Source organism: Tigriopus californicus, chromosome 12 (assembly GCF_007210705.1).
Source record: "Tigriopus californicus strain San Diego chromosome 12, Tcal_SD_v2.1, whole genome shotgun sequence".
Taxonomy (NCBI): Eukaryota; Metazoa; Arthropoda; class Copepoda; order Harpacticoida; family Harpacticidae; genus Tigriopus; species Tigriopus californicus.
In genome coordinates, this window is record NC_081451.1 from 10,930,676 (window position 1) to 10,948,086 (window position 17,411).

Sequence of the window (17,411 nt, forward strand, 5' to 3'; positions counted from 1 at the left end):
ATTAGCGATAACGTATTTTCCCTAAAGCATATATAAATAGTAATACTTGGGTCCACGTTGTCCCACATTTTGGGTACGTGACAATCCATATGTCATCTGGCCGCAATTCCATGTTATAAATTCTTTTGGCATCTTCTTCGTAGGCTTTGGGCAGAAAGATACGTCCTGAAAATGTGGTTGAAGCTTTTGAGAAATCGCCATCTTTATCAATATTTAAAATTCTGCTAATTATAGAATTTACATAACATAAATTTCTGGGCTCCCTTCACTTGCACCATAGCAGGCAAAAACAACAGCAATTCACTTTTAGTGTCATAAACTGTCTCGTTTGTAAAGGATATTTAGTCAATTAATGATACTCGCAGTCTGATTCTTATTGCTTCAAAAGACTGTTTCGCTGCCAAAAGAAATGGAGTCAGCAGTACTTCATAATGGAAAATTTATATCGATCTATAATATTCATTCATCTCAATATTCATGAAATATCTGATCCACTACCGATTGCAAAGATGCAAAGAAGAAAGAATTTAACCTGCTTCATTTGGGCGAAGATTAGTTAGACTTGTTTTATTACTTGGATAGGGAGATTTTTTTAACTCAATCATATTTTTCTACTCTTCTATCAAAACGTTCTAATTCAGATAAACATCTTTGTTTAAAAAAGAGTTAACTATTTCAAATTCATTCTCCACAGAACAGAACAGTCCAAGTTGATTGCGAATCTGCAGCTTTTTAAGGTTTAATTAGTGCGTCATTGTTGGCAATAAGTAATGAATGTTGGTAGCCGAATGGGCTAATGCACCCGTCAAGGCAAGACATGGAGACCCAGAGCACATGGGGCCCCAGAGCACATGGGGCCCCAGAGGACATGGGCTCGAATCTCGCATTCGTTAACAAGCTTGCAGTACCAAGTACCCGTAACTTGGCGCTCTCAACTTGGTTTTGATTGGTCAATGGTATATTACTTTTTAATAACTCTCTCTTTCTATCTATCAAGTAATGGAAAGTGAATTTTAGTGAGTTTTTAGCAAGTAATAAAAGTGCATTTCCAGAATACCAATATTTGGGTTTCGAGCAAAGATCTTGCAGTTACTGCATTCGTGCAACCATGTAAAAAAACTACAACTCTCATTTTCAGATAGTAAAGGCGCCACAAATAAGCTGACCATATACCATTTCTTTAAAGTTACTTGGTTCTGGCAAAAGCTGCGTAGTCCAACAAAGCATTTTTTGTCCATAACTTGGGACCCTATACGGGTTGCGGGACACTGATTAGGCCCAACTAAATGACGCATTCCTCATTGAAATTTTTGCAATGCGGGCATTGCAGATTATCGACTTTACTTGATTTAAGAGTTAGCGTCTGTAAGAAGAAGGTATGCCATGGTAACTTGTAATAATTTCAAAAGGATTGAAATCATACTTTTTCATTTCAATTGAATCACTAGTTATCAACAATAGACTCTCGTGATCTAGCCACAGAAAACAAGAAAACAAGGAAGACTCTAGCGGAGGTTGAAAACATGCAGTGTGTCCTATAAAGCCCGACTCTAAAAGAAGACGCGCTATATTTGTCCTTGAATATCATGGAAATGGGGACTTCTGTTGAAAAAGTGAAGACACCAATATATTCTAACTTGAATAATGGAAATGTTTTGATGTCAAAAGAATGCATTTATAAGTCATTTCTTGCGAATATGATCTTTAAAATATATCTTAATAGTTTACTGCTAAGCAAGCCCGCGTCCACATTTGCCAAACTAGCCTTAGCCAACTCCTTTTTTATATTATGGAAGAAAGGAAAAGGAAAGAGAATGCCCTATGACGCAGCAAAATACGGGACAGTCCAGTCTTGCGGTGTTTGACAATGATTTGGCCGGGATATAGCTTAAGGAAAAAGATCATTGAATTTCCCAAAAAGGAACAGACCACTCTAATCTTTAAACCATGCATTCGAAACGACTTAAGAGTGTTTGCTTACCTGGCATTACTTGTGTCACATTTATTTCCAAAGACTCGTCGTTAAAGACCTTCCGTTTCGCCTCCTCATGCTCATGAGAAACCGTTTGAAACGTGAAAGGAAAATCGTTCTCGCCCATATTTCGTGTCACTCGTCGCGTTTGGCCTAAAAGATCGATTCAAGTTTGAACTTTGAAGCCTGAGTTATTTATTTCATCGCATTGCAATTCTAACCTGCAAAGCAAAAGATAAGGGGAGGCTTGGAGGAGGACAAGCTGAAGCTCTTCAAAAATTGTATGTTTTGCCTGTGTGTTTTGTTTTAGTCTGTTAATGCACAAACGCTTAGCCAAATCTAGTGCTCTTTGAAAGAGAGGGCGGGCGAATACAATTTCAGGCTCATTCAGTACATGATAGGCAATGACTAGGAATGTAGATTTTCAATTATTAAGAATAAGTAAGGGTAAGAAAAATGTAAGTTGGTTTTTTGACATTCAACGCTTATTCTCATTTTTTGCATGCTCTAAAGATAAGCGGACATGGACGTAGAGGTTGGTGATCTGGAGCTTATAGACAACCACATGTAACGCAACATGACAAATGAAACAGAACTACTTCCAAAAATTAACTCCAACTTTCCACAAAAAGTGACAAATAGTCAAATACCCCGTTTCTCGCCTAAAATATTTTTTTCCTAGTGTGGGTACCACATGAAGAGCAAATTTGAACCACATTAATTTTGAGCAACAATCATTGGCTGCTGACTCATTGAAGCGGGAAAGGAAGATGACGTCATCTTCAATTTTGAGAGATCGTTCTGCTTTTGAGGCTTCATATCTCTTTGCTGAGGGATTAAATAAAGGGTTCAGTTCTTTTATCCATTAAAGGAATGGTTCATGTTAGGTAGGTATCTTTATAAGCTGTCTCAGTTTCACTCATTAACATGCATAAACACTAATTTTAGAAGAAAAAAGCCGTTTTGCGGCTTTTTTGTATTTTAGAATTTCGTATTTTTGCAATGCATTTTTTGAAACCTTAGAAAAGGTATATATTATATTTGAGATTTGTATCTTGGATTTTTAGCACCTCTATGTTTTGAAAAGTGCCCAATGGCCTCCCAAAATATGTGCAGACATCATCCTTGCAGTTGCCACTTCCAATGTCTCAATTCGTTTTTTTACAAGGGTGTAAAGAAATTAAGGGCCTCCATGGCTGTTTTTTCACAACACATTTTCTCCCATGCTTCAAGAAGATTATTTAGAGCATAAACCACAAGAAGCATTTCTTAAGAGAAACTGTATAAGTACCTAGTGACCATATACAAATGGTCTATCGATATCCTCGGAGGCGATGGCTTACCATCTGATAAGTGCCGTCAAAAACAATGTCGAAAATTCAAGTGAGCGCAGTCTGAAGTCAGAACCAAGGTAAGGCGATCCTGAAGGCCGGTAAAGACAAGGGAACTTTGGTGAGCCTTTCAGTGATCATCCTCAAACGATTTGAGAGTGGAGATCCTAATGCAAAATGCCTATAAATCCTTGTTAAGAACAGCCAGGCCTAATGGCCGAAATCTGGATTTTCAGGACTTCAATCTTTAGTGGGCAAACCATCAGAAGGTTACCAATCTCCTTGGAGTGAATTCGGATCATTCGATGTATATGGTGTTGGTTTTTTCAATAATCCCTTTTATTAAAAACTGCAGATTCAATCTGATCAAGTCATTCTTGAGTTAGGGGTTGGATTTTTCATAAAGCGACAAAGAGCGGCCCTTAATTCTTTCACCCTGTAATTCTAGGATGATGTCTTCACTCTTTAGAAACTGAAAATGGAAAAAACATTTATCTCGCAGCAATTCAAGTTGTTTTTCAGGCATATCATTTACTTTTTTGAACTAAAAGTGAACATAACGCAATGAGGGAGTGGATTGTGGATTGAGCACTTGTTCCAAGCTCAAACAAGGGCTGTTTGCTCAAATAACAAACATATAACATCTTTTTAAAGCATGTCCTCAATGCATCACATCCAACAGCCATTTGAAGAATAGATCTTCAAAAGGCAAGAAAATGCACAAGGGCTCACGGATCAACCTACCATAGGGCTCACCAATTAACTACCATAGGGCTCATGGATCAGCCATGCACAAGGGCTCATAGATTAGCCTACCATAGGCCTTCTGAATCAGCCAGGCACAAATGTTCACGGATTCAACCTAACATAGGTCTCACGGATTAGCCATGCACAAGGGCTTCAAGGATCAACCACGTATAGGGGCTAACGGGTCAACCTACCATAGGTCTCACTGATTAGCCATGCACAAGGGCTAGAGGATCAACCACGTAAAGGGGCTAACGGGTTAACCTACCATAGGTCTCATGGATCAGCCATGCTCAAGGCTCTACTGATAGCCTAACCATAGGTCTTCTGAATCAGCAAGCACAAGAGCTCACGCTAACCCTACCATACCACTCATAGATTAGCCATGCACAAGGGCTCAGGATCAACCTACCATGGTGAGCTCACGGGTGCATTAGACCCTTGCCGGCCTCAACCACTATGTCCAACCTCAATGGAAAGATGTGATGCACTTACTCATCCAAGTTCAAGTTTTCCTGTGGGCAACACAGGACCAAAAAGTTTGGGTACGGCGAAGTTGGTAGGATGAGATATCGTAGACTGGCCAATCCGTCTGCTTGGTCGTGGGGCATCTGATAATCTCCTTTTGTTTTAGAGAATGACCTGATGGTGAAGATTGCCAGTTGCCTCTTGTTGGACGGATGCTTGGGGTTAAAGACATACCCTTGCTTGAGGACAGATGGTTTGTTTGAGTAATAACGCCCGTTTGAAACCAGATGCCTTTGTTGAGCACAAGTGTCTGGTTGTAAGGATGAGATGCTTCATGTGTTGAGGACGGATGCTTGAAATGGGCGGATTTCTGATGTCTTGGATGCATCGAATGCAGACCGAATTCCAAAGTTTAGCTAAGGATGACTTTCTGCACTGTCATTGTTTTAGCCATGATCTGCAGTTGGACCATGACCTAACCCTCTCCGTAAGGGAGATGGAAAAGATCAGATGCTCTTGGTCATCCACTAACTCTTTTGGGTCCACACAGGAGCCACAAGTTCATGCCAATCGTCAAATTAATACCCCTTTCATGTGCATCAAATTGCAATAAAACGCCCCTACATTCGGTTTTAATTCCGTTTTGGCAAATTTCGTGCTTTGCAACAATGTTGTTTAAGTAGAAACTGAAACCGTACTTGACAATACTTATAGGGTTGGGAAAACGTGATGCCAAATTTGCGAACGAGTCAGAGACGAGTAAAAGCAGCAGACGATGGGAATGGAAAAAATGGAACAAATTTGTAGGTATAACCCAAAATAAGTAAACGCAATTTATCAAGAATTGTGTTTAATGATTTGTACCCTTTGAAGTGCAATGAACAAGACTAAATCGCATTATCACACAAGCGTACACGTTTCATATGTACTCCTTTGGCAAAGACAAGAGAGCTAAACATCAACATTTGAGTTTCTCACTCTAAGCCGACCTTTGTAGCGTCAGTTGATTTACTTTGATTCCAGATAACAAAAGATTGATTTTTTTTTGTGCAGAAACCGCGTTGTTAATGTATATGATTGACTATTTGAAACCTCCTTGCCTAGCTTTAACAATCACACGGCACTAAAGTCATAATGAGAGGCAAAGATTGAACGTACACGTAGAAGGTTTTGTTCGTGTGATTAACTAGCAAAATAAGGCTTGTTATTAAGGATGTTATATTTGTGTATCCTTATATTAGGACATGTTTTAAAACGTGTACCTAGGTGAATCATGTTTCTTCATGGTAGACTAGAATTGTAATTGCAATTACGTAATTTCAATTATACTGTAACATAATTCTAATAAATTAAACTGCATTAGGAAAACAGAGTATTTGTATTGAAATACACTTGAGGGCTTGTAATTGAGATGTAATAATTTGCTTTTCCATATTACACTTATGTTTTAGTCCGCAAAAGTAAATGTGCGTCTTTAACACCTCTGAATTTATGCTCGATGTATGTATTTCCACATGCCTGAAACTTTTTGGTGTGAATAAATTTGAAAGCAACAATTCCCTTTTGAATAATATAGAGAAGAATATTGCATGAAAATCTTTAAATCTCTACAATATCCGCTTCAAAGTGGGTCAAAACTTTTTAGAAAGACATCTGAAAGGAAAGTATTTGTATTTGTTACTAATTACACCTGAAAGGCATGTATTTCTGATTGTAATTAATTGCATTTTAGAATGTAAAAAACACACGTCAGCGTCATGGTGAGACACTGCTTCAACAATGGTATTCATACAAACAATCACGAACGTCTCGATCATAGTTCATAATCAATTCTTTATTAATGGCTAGTCAGATCTGCGCAAGATAATGTTTTGGCGGAAAAGATACCTTTAATATAAAGTTTTCAAGACAAATTGGTACCCTTTCGAAATCTTGGTCTGCTCGGGATTCCATTTCCAATGGGGACGTTTAGGCAAGCTCTGGCAGGTTCCTTTGTTGCTGGTACCAATGTCAGCGATGCAAGTTTGGAGCTTTAAACATGTTTTTGAGGAGCTGACCCTTCTTTCACATTGCTACTTGAGGAAAGGTCAGCTTCGTTAAAACCAGTTTGAAACGCCAATCTTGCATCACTGGCATTGGCAGGCAAAGTTTGTTTGCTGGTACCAGCGCTTGCCTAAATGTCCGAATAGTGGTAAGGAGGTTTGCATAAAAACATCCAGAATACTTCAAAAAACCCGTCCTGACATGTTTTCACCTTGAAAAATAATAGAAACAATTTTGATTTCCTGTGCCTTATGAAATTGTTTCTCAACTTAAAACTTGCATTCCAAAAAACTGCATGTTTTTCAGATATTATTTAACAGAAATTAGAAGCGTCCTTATTAGCATTGAAGATGAATTAGCCTAAGCTCTATTTAACCAGTAAAGATTGATGTAAGTAAAATAAATAAAGATACTCTTTTTTATTTATTTTCAGCTCTTAAAACGCATGCCTTTAAAAGGAATGTAACCCTCATTGAAAATTGAGATCTTACACATAATATACGACCGCGAAGTCTCTCGACGTATTGCGCTTTGACAAACAGGGCATGATCAGCTCTAAGCAATTTGTACTTTTGATAATTTGCATAAAAAGACATGAATAAGAGACGAAAGATGGTTTCAGAGAATTGTCTCATTCAACTCTAGCAATCGCGATTTTAATTCTAATTTTTCATCTTTTTGTTACCAGCTAATAGAGTTTATTTTTCAATTCATCATTATGGACGATTAGTTTGAACAGAAATACAGCCGTAAAGATGTTAGAAAATGTAAACATACCATCTAGGTGACTCCTTTAAGTGGCAACTGAATGATGATATCTGCACAATTTTTTGGAGGTCACTGGGGTACTTTTCAATACCGTAGTGGTACTGAAAACTTAGATACAAAGTGCAATATTAGAGAAAAAAGTTTCGAAAGGTTTTACAAGTCTAATGTAAAAAAAAAAGATTCCAAAGGCTGAAAAATGAGTCCAGAAATAACTTTTTTCAGCTCAAAAAGTGCCTTTTCAATATGTAAATACAAGTGATAGTTATGAACAGTTATTAAAATTCAAAATTAAACGAATCATTTCTTTATGAAAGATAAACTGGAACTCTAATTTGACTCCCTTGAAAACGAAATATGAAGCCTCAAAAGAGTAGGTAACTTCCAAAATTAATGGTGACGTCATATTCCTTTTACGTTCCAAGGATCATGACAATGAAAATGTGTGCTGCATATCATTATTTACATTCGTCCCGTAATAACAAGGCCAATCAAAATTACGTGATAATACTTGAAAATGAAGCAAAAATAAATGTTGAATTCCCTCCAACATCATCTAGCTCCGAGATCTTTGAAAGCCTACTTTCCCCTCTTCAAGGCAGAGTTGATCAGGGTCGTTCCAGAAATTTGGAAAGAGAGAGATCAACGTGTTGCTAACTCATTCAGTTTGTGTCCTCACTGGTCTGAGTTTGAAATGGTCATAATTTTGACACAGGCGTTCAATTGATATCGAAACTGACTAATGCTTTCTGAGGATACAACTGAGTCCTCAGCAAACAGAAATGTATTTGGTTGATTGGAATTTGGAATTTCTCAATAATTCCGCACTACCGTCACTGACAGATGGTGGAGTCGTTCTTGGATAGGGAAACCCTTCAGGGTCATCTGCAATCTACCTAGTATTCCTCTTGTTCTGCTTGGCATCTATACACTATATTTCCTGTTAGATGAAGAAGTGGATCCAGTTGACTGATTCATGCTTGTCAGAGACAAGAAATTTGGGGCTTCGCTCAACGCAACGCTTGCCTTTGCCATGTTCATAAATGTGAATAAAAACTCCTCAGGAGAAAAAAAATGGCCAGAATATAAGAGCTTCAAATTGAGATCATTAAACTGACCACCGAAGTAGTTCCCAAAATGACGGGTGATCAATGCAGATATTAGAGCTATTTGGAAGATTTTAATTTTAAGGTTTATTTTTCACGGGCTTTTCTATCGCTACAGTGAATGTACTCAATGCCCAGTCCTATTGAAATGAAAGTTTACAATTCGTCCATTTATTACCTTTTAATCTTTCTATGATATTTGCCTATCAACAAATCTGAGTTGGCAGGCCGAACCAGTCCTTGAATGTAGGGTTGATCTGGGACGCTGCCTTGTTAAAAAAAGGTTATTTGCTTTGGTGACTACCAGCATTGGGATTTGCGCAGTGATTCTACTAACTCCTCAAGAACTTCGATCAACTAGATGTCGATTTCGAAATGGGAATATATCTCTGGACCAACTTGTCCACATATAGACAACGCGCCCTGAGGAAAATGGGATTGTAGTGAGTACCCTATTGCACGAACTAGATTGAAACCAACTATGGTTAGTTCTTCATCTATAGAACCCTGGATCTTAACCTTTGTGCTGTCTTTTTTTGAAATCAGAAAATGCTAGCCTCTTGCTGGCTTTGTCCAATTTGGCTTCCACTATGAGTGCAAAGATACTATTAATTGCAAACGCAAATGCCAGCAAGATCAAGAAACTAAAAAACTATAGTAATGTTGTTTGAGGCACAGGACAAGACAGAACAACAATAAAACTACCTTAAAGCAAACTGTAAATGTAAATCTAAGATAGAGATAAAACACAGAGAAAGACAAATAATCACAAACCTATGCAAACAACAAAATAACACTGAAATGAACTCAACAAGCTGATCTAACCAAATATAAAATCAATACAGTAATGAACAATCAAATCACACTAACTATGAACTCTACACCTTAGACAATAATTCAAAACCAAGTCTACTACATGACAACATCATAGAAAAAAGAGCTCAAGCTAAAGACAATCACAAATGCGAAGGAAACTATATAGTTTTAAAATAACTACGTCTTACATCTTACGTGTCATATGGCTCATCGGCTTTCCCTCCACATTACTTAGATAATGAGGGAGCTGAAATTGAAGTTTTCTCTTGCATCCATCAAAGATCTAAGAGGCAGCGTGAACAAGGCAAGAATCCTCTCGCTAGGTGTCGTGGGTTCAAACCCCGGCGCCGGAAGGTACCCTTTAAAGGGACACAGGCACTGACACTCTTTGATTTGATTCAAACGCCCCTTGTAGTCAAAGAGGTCATAGAGGTCAAAAAGAGCATAGTAGAGAATGCTCTCGAAATTTCCGATGTCCATAAACGACAGAAATGCAAAAAGGTAGGCAAAGGGTGTAAACTGGCTCACCCAGAATGTGTCCCCAAACTTAGAGAGTTTGGCCTTCTCAAATTCAATGAGAAGGGCTGTTCCAAGCAGGGGTGTAGCTTTTTCCACCCATTTATGTGCATGAGATCTTTGAGGCACAAGGTATGCCTCAATTTCAAATGCACAAAGGCCCATCTCTGTGGCACTAGGAGGAAGAGACAGCAGTTGTTCTCAACCTCATTGTCAAGTCTCTCAACAGACTTACCCCACCCCTTTCCTCTCTCCTTCCCTATTTCCCTCCCCTTGTTCCTTCCCTCTCCTACAACCTCACCCTCAATTCCTGTAACCTCTCTTTCTGCCCAAACTTTGTAGCCCTAAGCCCCCCTCTGGTCGCCATGAGCCACACGCATCTTTTAGATCGTATGCTCAGGTGGCGGCCAGAGTTCCTTCTCCCTCTTCTCCTCCCCTTTTACCCTCTCCTCAAAGGTTCTCTTATCCTCCACCTAAGGTTAGTTTTGTCCAAAAACAAGATTTTTTAAGGTTAGAGAGCCTAGTCAAAGATTTGATAGCTCTAGTCCATCGAAGGGCTATCTGCCCATAAAAGGGCTTTATTTGAATGTGCATTGTCTTATTTCCAAAAAGATAGCACAAAGATCAAGGTGAGGAATTAGCTTTAGATAGGCAGGTCTCATTCATTTCCATGACAGAAACCTGGCTTCAACCAGGGGTTTTAGATGAAGAGTTGGCCATGGTTGGTTTCAATTTAGTTCGATGTGATAGAGTACGCCCTGACAATCCATTTTTCCGCATGGGGGCGTATGTCTATATGTTAGAAATGACCTGCACACTACGTAGTCATGTAAAAATGTCTAATGGAGAAGTAGAGGTCTTAGTCTGTCATCTTCAAGGTCTTGATCTGTCCATTGCGACAATATATAGGCCCCTCTTCTTCAGTAAGCTCGTTCTTGTCAGCTCTCAAATTCATAGGAAATGGAGTTGGACCAGTCAGTTTGCTCAAAGGTTTTCTTTGTAGGGGACTTCAATTTTCCGGCTAGCGTTGTAGAGTGGGAGGCTAGTCCAGATGGGTATATTTCCCATTTCGAAATCGACGTCTCAGTCGTTCGAAAAGCTGGAGGATTTGCGTACGCCACCAGAGCGAATAGCGTTCTTGACTTGTTTTTTCCAATGACCCTGATCTGATCCAGTATGTCCATGTGACACCTAGTAATCTGTCAGATCATCATGTTCTCGAGATAGGGTCGACCATTACTCAAAAGCCGGCGTGCTCTAGAGTAAGACCGGCCAAAAAGGTCGGTCTGGCTAAGTTCAAGTTCAAAGATGAACATTGGCCGTTGATTATAGAAAGGTTAGGGGAGCTTGATCTTATTTCAATGCTGAAAAAGGAATCGTCCATAGATGTAGCCTTAGACAAATGATTCTAGTTTTTGAGGACGTCTGTTCCAGTCTAGCAATCTCTGAATGTGTTTCACAAGGCGGGGCACATTCTAAAATTCCGAAGTATAGGAAGAATTTGTTCCAAAAGAGTTGCAAACTAGCAAAAAGGCTGCAGAGCACTTTGAATCCAGTAGTTGTGGCTAGCCTTCAAAGAAAGTTGGATTTAATCCAAGGTAGAATTAAGGCCTCCATTGAGACAGATCAGTTGAACAAGGAAAGTAGAGTTGTTCAAGAGGTGAGGTCGAATCCGAAGGCGTTTTTCTCTTATGCAAACTCTAAGAGAAAGATCAAACCCCTGTAGGGCCTTTTGAGGTCGATAGGGAAGCCATAGACAATGTAGGGGCTATGGCCAACATACTTGGAGATCAGTTCTCTAGCTAGTGTGTTTTCAACTCCACTGAATTTAGGAGCAACAGTCCATTGCTCTATTGATGAGTTTTGTTGGGACTGGCAAGGCTTGTCAAGCTGAGCATTTAGATGATCTTGTAGTCACAGATCAAGATGCTTTAGAGGCCATCAGGGACTTGAGACTCTCGAGCTCCCTGGCCCTGATGGAGTGACATCTCAGTTTCTGATGAGATGCTCACAGGTTCTTGCTCCTGTCTTCTCGTACTTGATGCGTTGCATCTTGGACCAGGGCAAGTTCCCCTCTTCTCTGAAGGTAGCTCATGTTGTTCCAATTTCAAAGGGGGAAGATAAGTCCCTCCCAGTAACTACAGGCCAATTTCTCTCACTTCGAATATTGCGGAGGTGTTTTGAGAAGATCATGAAGTTCAAACTTGTTGAATTTCTTGATATACATGAAGTCCTTCCTCCTAGCCAGCATGGGTTCCGAGCACATTTTAGCACGGTTACCCAACTGATTGAGCATATAGAGCAGGTTATTGAGGGACTGGAGAGCCATGAATCAGTCGAGTTAGTTTACCTCGACTTTGCCAAGGCCTTTGACAAGGTAGATCATGGCCTTGTAGTTAACAGGCTCCATGAGATTGGGATCCAAGGCAAGGTTCTCAATTGGTTAAGAAGTTTCATTTGTGGTAGGAAACAATTAGTTAAGGTTGAGGGATCCCTTAGTGACATACATGATGTAAAGTCGGGTGTCCCTCAGGGCTCCATTTTGGGTCCTCTCCTTTTCATCATCTTCATTGCTCCGCTTCAGAAGCTTGGTAGTAGTAATGTCAGTATCTCTTCTTATGCTGATGATACAAAATTGGTAGTTTAGTAGGAATGGTCAGGATTCTGGTTGTCTGGCAAAGGTCCTAGACCAAATTTATTCCTGGTTGCTGCGAGTAACATGGCCTTGAATGGAATGAAATTCCGTTCAATGACCTTTGGGTCGACGCCATTAGACACTCCACTATTAGATGATGAAGGTAAGGACATTGAGCAGGTCTCATCCATGAAGGATTTAGGTGTAGTCCTCCAAGATAATGGAAAGTTCGATGAGCATATTCCAGTTGAAAGTTGGTAAGGCTTTTCAAACATGTGGTTGGATATATCGCACGTTTAAGTCCAGAGATAGTGTCACGATGCTAACTCTGTACAAGTCGATTGTTCAGCCGCATCTTGAATATGCCTCTCCCATTTGGGCTCCAATTAGTTCAGCAGGTTTTCAAAAGCTCGAGCAGGTCCAAAGATGTTTTACTAGGAACATTGAAGATATGAGAGAGCTCTCGTATTGGGAGAGGTTAGAAAGGTTGGGATTGTACAGTACTCAGAGAAGGTACGATAGGTATCTGATATTGTACGTTTTCAAAAGCATTCATGAGCTTTGTCCCAACCCAGGATTTAGGGTCAATTGTAGTGACCGTAGAGGCTTAATGTGCGTTTTGAGAGCACCTTCAAGCCCTCGAGAATCCAGGCTAGTTAAAACAATGAAGTCCAACTCTCTTCTTTCTCGGGCTCCTTCATTGTTCAATTTGCTGCCCTCAAATATTCCTAGGGTTTATGTAGGGGTTGATCCAGTAGCAAGATTTAAGTCAGACTTGGACAAGTTTTGGACTAAAATTCCGGATCAACCTTATATTCAAGGATTAGCCAGATCAGCCAACTCCAATTCGTTGGTCGATCAAATAATATATATAAATAAAAGTCAAATATAATAAATAATCTTCTCGTCTTGAACTGCTGGGATTCCAATCCCGGTAGCTGTAAGGAAGTCTGCACCAAAAAAAAAAAAGAATTCATTCAAGACCTCTCTCTGTGTACGGTAAATAAATTATTATTATCATTATTGCTAAAGAGGCCGGAAAAAAACAAACTGAATGAATGAATTGCAATTTATTTGAATGAAATTTATTCATCCTGACGTATGATATATCATTATCAGAGATATATTAGAGATTATTAGAGATATAGTCTTTTTTTTTGACAAAAGGTCCTTTTGTTTATGTAACAGAAAAAAAATCGACTAGAATTCTTGTCATTTGAGTCAACTCCTCGGAAGTGTGGTGGGTATCACCGTGTTTTAACGCCCTGCACAGCACTTCAAGTTTGTTCAGTTTACAGTATATTTTCGACTTCATGAGTGCGTCAATTATTACAGTGACTTCTATTATGACGTTTAGTTTCATATCAAATATATATCACTTTTTATCTTATTACTGTGCCTCACTAGCAACCCAAAGTTTATCTCGCGGATTGCCTAGGAGAGTAAAGTTGTCCCTAATAACGTGTTGAGGTGTGTCTTGACAAGCCTTGATCCGATACTTTGTAAGTACAGAAACCAAGCCAACCTTGGCTTCCAGGAGTGCAAATCTCATTCCAATACAAGCTCGTGGACCTTGCCAAAGGCAAATATACGCATATGGACTTCTCTTCTCCTTTGCGGCTTTAGAGAAATTGTCTGGATTGAACTCATTCGGTTGATCAAAGTACCTATCGTCTCGCATGATACTGTAGGCCATCACATAAACATCAGTTCCCTTGGGAATCACCACATCATGTCCAGGGATCTTGTAATCACGGGAATTATTGCGGTTTATAAATGGTAGTGGACAGTGGAGCCGTAAAGTCTCGTGAAGAACCGAGTCCAAGTAAGGCATAGTTTGAATCGTGTTATAATCCGGGAAATCCTGATCTTCAGCTAATTTAGACATAACCTCATCGATCTCTTGAATTAGTTTATCTTGAGTAACCTGACTCTTGGCCAACTCATAAATCTTCAATTTGGAATCGGTGGGGCGAATTTCGCTTTCCTTGACGTTGAACCCCAAGAACTCCACATTTTTCTTGAAGAACACGCATTTTTGGACATTGAGTGACGGTCCCGCGTTCTGTAGGATTCTCACGCACCTCTCCAAGTGCTGACCGTGTTCCTCCTCTGTTTTTGAATGAACGCAGATATCATTGAGGTAAACGACGACGTTTGCCTCGTTTGCAAATAATTTCCGCATCAACCGACAGAACTTTGCTGGTGCTGATGCCAACCCAAAGGGCATTTGCTTGAACTCTAATAGCTCCCCCCGAAAACGAAATGCAGTCTTCTCCTGATCTTTCTCCGCCAATCCAATTTGATAGTAGCCTTGGTTGCAATCTAAGACCGAGTATATCTTTGACCCCCTTAATAACTCCAAGGACTCATCGACTCGTGGCATAGGAAATGCATCCTTTTCCGAAATCTCGTTCAATTTCCGAAAATCAATTGCAACCCGAACTTCGCAGTTGAACCCACAACTGAAGGGGGTAGTTCTCAATCAGAAATCCGAAAAACTTGGAGCTGCAGTACAGGCCGCACGTCTTGCTGAAGGAGTACGGGAAACTCTTGGCTCAGTGTCGGACGGAAAAGCAAAGGTAAAGGCCAAGGAGCCTGATTCAATCCCATCATTCATGGGATAGGCAAGTGGGACTCTAACGTGTTTTAAATGTCGAGAGACTGGACACATAGCAAGAAACTGCTCAAAGAATCGAAGTAAGACTGGATTTGGGAGAGAAGTTCGAAGCATTGGAAGGAGACATTCCAGACCTCAAATCGACGTCGTGCGGAATGGATGCAAGGTACGAGCTTTGGTGGACACGGGAGCGACTGATAGTGTGTTGCCAAGTAATCAATTCAAGGCATCCAGTGGCAACCCAAGCATGTTCAAAACGGCCTCAGGTGGAAACCTGAACATTGAAGGAACGCTCGTTTGTCACGTGGAGATTGGAGACTGGGAGATGGAACACAAGTTTCACGTGGGCAAAGTCTCGTCGGTAACACTTGGGATGGATTTCCTGGGAGAGAACGGGATGAGTGTAGACACAGCAGGGAAGTCTGTGGTGATGGGAAGATCGTTGGTGCCGTCTATGGAGGAAACTGGAGAGGAAAAATGCAGTATTCTAGCTGGGATCGAATTTGGGTCAGGGGACCAAGAGTGGCGAGTGGAAACCCTTTTTGCGGAGGATTTGTTTAACTTGAAAAAGCGTGATGAGGAAGAAGTCCTACAATATCGCTTACCAATCCAAGTGCAAGAGCCAGAGAAGAAATATCCTCAAGTATTCAAAGGACTTGGACTCACACATATTGTGGAGCATGAAATCAAGACTGGAAACGCAACGCCAATCTGCTCACCGTCTCATCAAATGCCAGTGCAGTTGATGGATGGGGCAGCAGAGACGGTGGCAAAGATGAAGGGAGATGGTGTGGTCACCAGGAGCCAAAGTAGATGGTGCAGCCCTACGGTGTTAGTAAGAAAGAAGAAAATCCTGCATCACGGATTTGCATCTCCCCAGTATATTGGACCACCGACTCTCTTGGTTGCATTGACATTGACCAGAAATACTTTTGTACAGCCGCTTCCCGGTAGCAGGTCTCTGTTGGAATGAGGGAGCTCTTGATTGCCGAAAAGCTTGACAATGACACTGGTTCCACATCTTCAAGTACTGTGGAACCGACCTCCAACAAACCAGGGAAGATCTTCGCTGCCTCGGCATCAGACCAATCATTAGCGTTCGCGACCCGTTCAAAGTACTTGAGGTAATCCACCAAATTGTCCCCCTTCGTCTTTGCAACTGGAGCAATTGCGTACGACATATCGTACCGTGTTGTCTACTTCTTCTGAACGAAGTACCCTACACACACCGATTCGGCTCTCCTAGGCTTCCCAACGATTTGGAATCCACCAACGTCACCTAGTACCGAGAGTCACCGCTGCCACCATATAGATACATCAGTGGCTCAAAACGAACTAAAAGTTGTATATTCTACTGATTAACATGTTGACAATTAGTCTGAGTAACGGTAGAACACAATTGGGGCTAATTGGCGCCGATGAGGCTACAGCAACTATTTTTTCCTTGGCAATATTAATTAGGTATAAGTTGAAGGAACTATCATGAGAAGTTTCATCACGATTGGGGCTTTGGTTGACGAGTAAGAGTCAATTGAAATTTAGAATTGTCTGTGTACTTAAGCGATTCATTTGAAGGAAAAATGACACCACAATTGCCTTTGGACGATTGTGGTGACACCAGCGAGGGCAAAAATCGTCCATTTTTTTGCTATTTGTGTGCTAGTGTTGGAGGGATGAGCCTCGCCCGGCCAGCTAATCCACCCATCAGATCGTGCTTCTACTTTTTCCCATAGGCAGTGTAGTGTCCGTATCAGTTTGGATCTCGGTCTGTGGGCAGGGTTAGCATCCAAAAGTTTCCTCGAGAAAGGTCGGGGAGGAGGTTCGAACCGGGGCCCCCTCTCTATGACGAAACTGCGCTAACCATTACACCACGTCTCATCTCTTTTTTTGGAGGGATTTCTGCAACTTTTTTATACCATTTTCTACCATGCGTTCAAAATGGCTTTTAATGATATCCCATCCAAGTCATTTCCTCGTCGGCAAAAATTCACTTAGGAGGAATTCCTGCCACTTTCTGCCACCATTTTCTGCCACCTAGTCAAAATGGCTTTTGATGATGTCTCATCCTTGGGTGACGCGGGTTAGTACTTCATAACAATGACTGTAGTTGGTCTTAAAATGGCTGAAGTTCAACAGAACTCATTCAATTGTTCTGAAAACTTGTACCTAAGCTTCAGATGGTCATGCCCAAAATTGATAACAAAATAAGCTTATTGGTTTGACTCGAGCCGTAAATAATGTTTTTGCAACGAGCCTCTACATCTATATATGCCANGGGACACACATGCTTCTCTCTCAGTCCTCTGTAGTGTATTTCTGGACTTCAAGACAAGAGAACTGATTTTCGATTAACAATATGGGAACGTTTGAAGAGGTCGAAGATGGCAATAAT

General features: G+C 40.5%; 2 protein-coding genes and 1 long non-coding RNA gene across 3 annotated transcripts in view; 1 reads left to right on the forward strand and 2 right to left on the reverse strand.

Annotated features, from left to right (window-relative positions):
• Positions 1–37: 37 nt before the first annotated feature.
• On the reverse strand, positions 38–4,576 carry LOC131891914 (uncharacterized). Its single transcript, XR_009374493.1, has 3 exons — positions 4,546–4,576; positions 1,982–2,125; positions 38–165 (listed from the first exon to the last, which is right to left on the reverse strand). It is a non-coding gene; the product is annotated as an uncharacterized LOC131891914 (long non-coding RNA).
• Positions 4,577–13,588: 9,012 nt separating this feature from the next.
• LOC131891279 (cytochrome P450 6k1-like) lies at positions 13,589–14,584 on the reverse strand. Its single transcript, XM_059240806.1, has one exon. The coding sequence runs from the start codon at positions 14,582–14,584 to the stop codon at positions 13,790–13,792; it is 795 nt and encodes a 264-aa protein (XP_059096789.1). The 3' UTR covers positions 13,589–13,789.
• A 2,710-nt stretch (positions 14,585–17,294) lies between these two features.
• Positions 17,295–17,411, forward strand: part of LOC131891911 (SET domain-containing protein SmydA-8-like) — a 20,096-nt gene continuing 19,979 nt past the window's right edge. Inside the window, exon 1 of the mRNA XM_059241604.1 lies at positions 17,295–17,393. Coding sequence (XP_059097587.1) covers positions 17,376–17,393 — 18 coding nt within the window. The 5' untranslated portion in view covers positions 17,295–17,375. The remainder of the gene's footprint in view (positions 17,394–17,411) is intronic.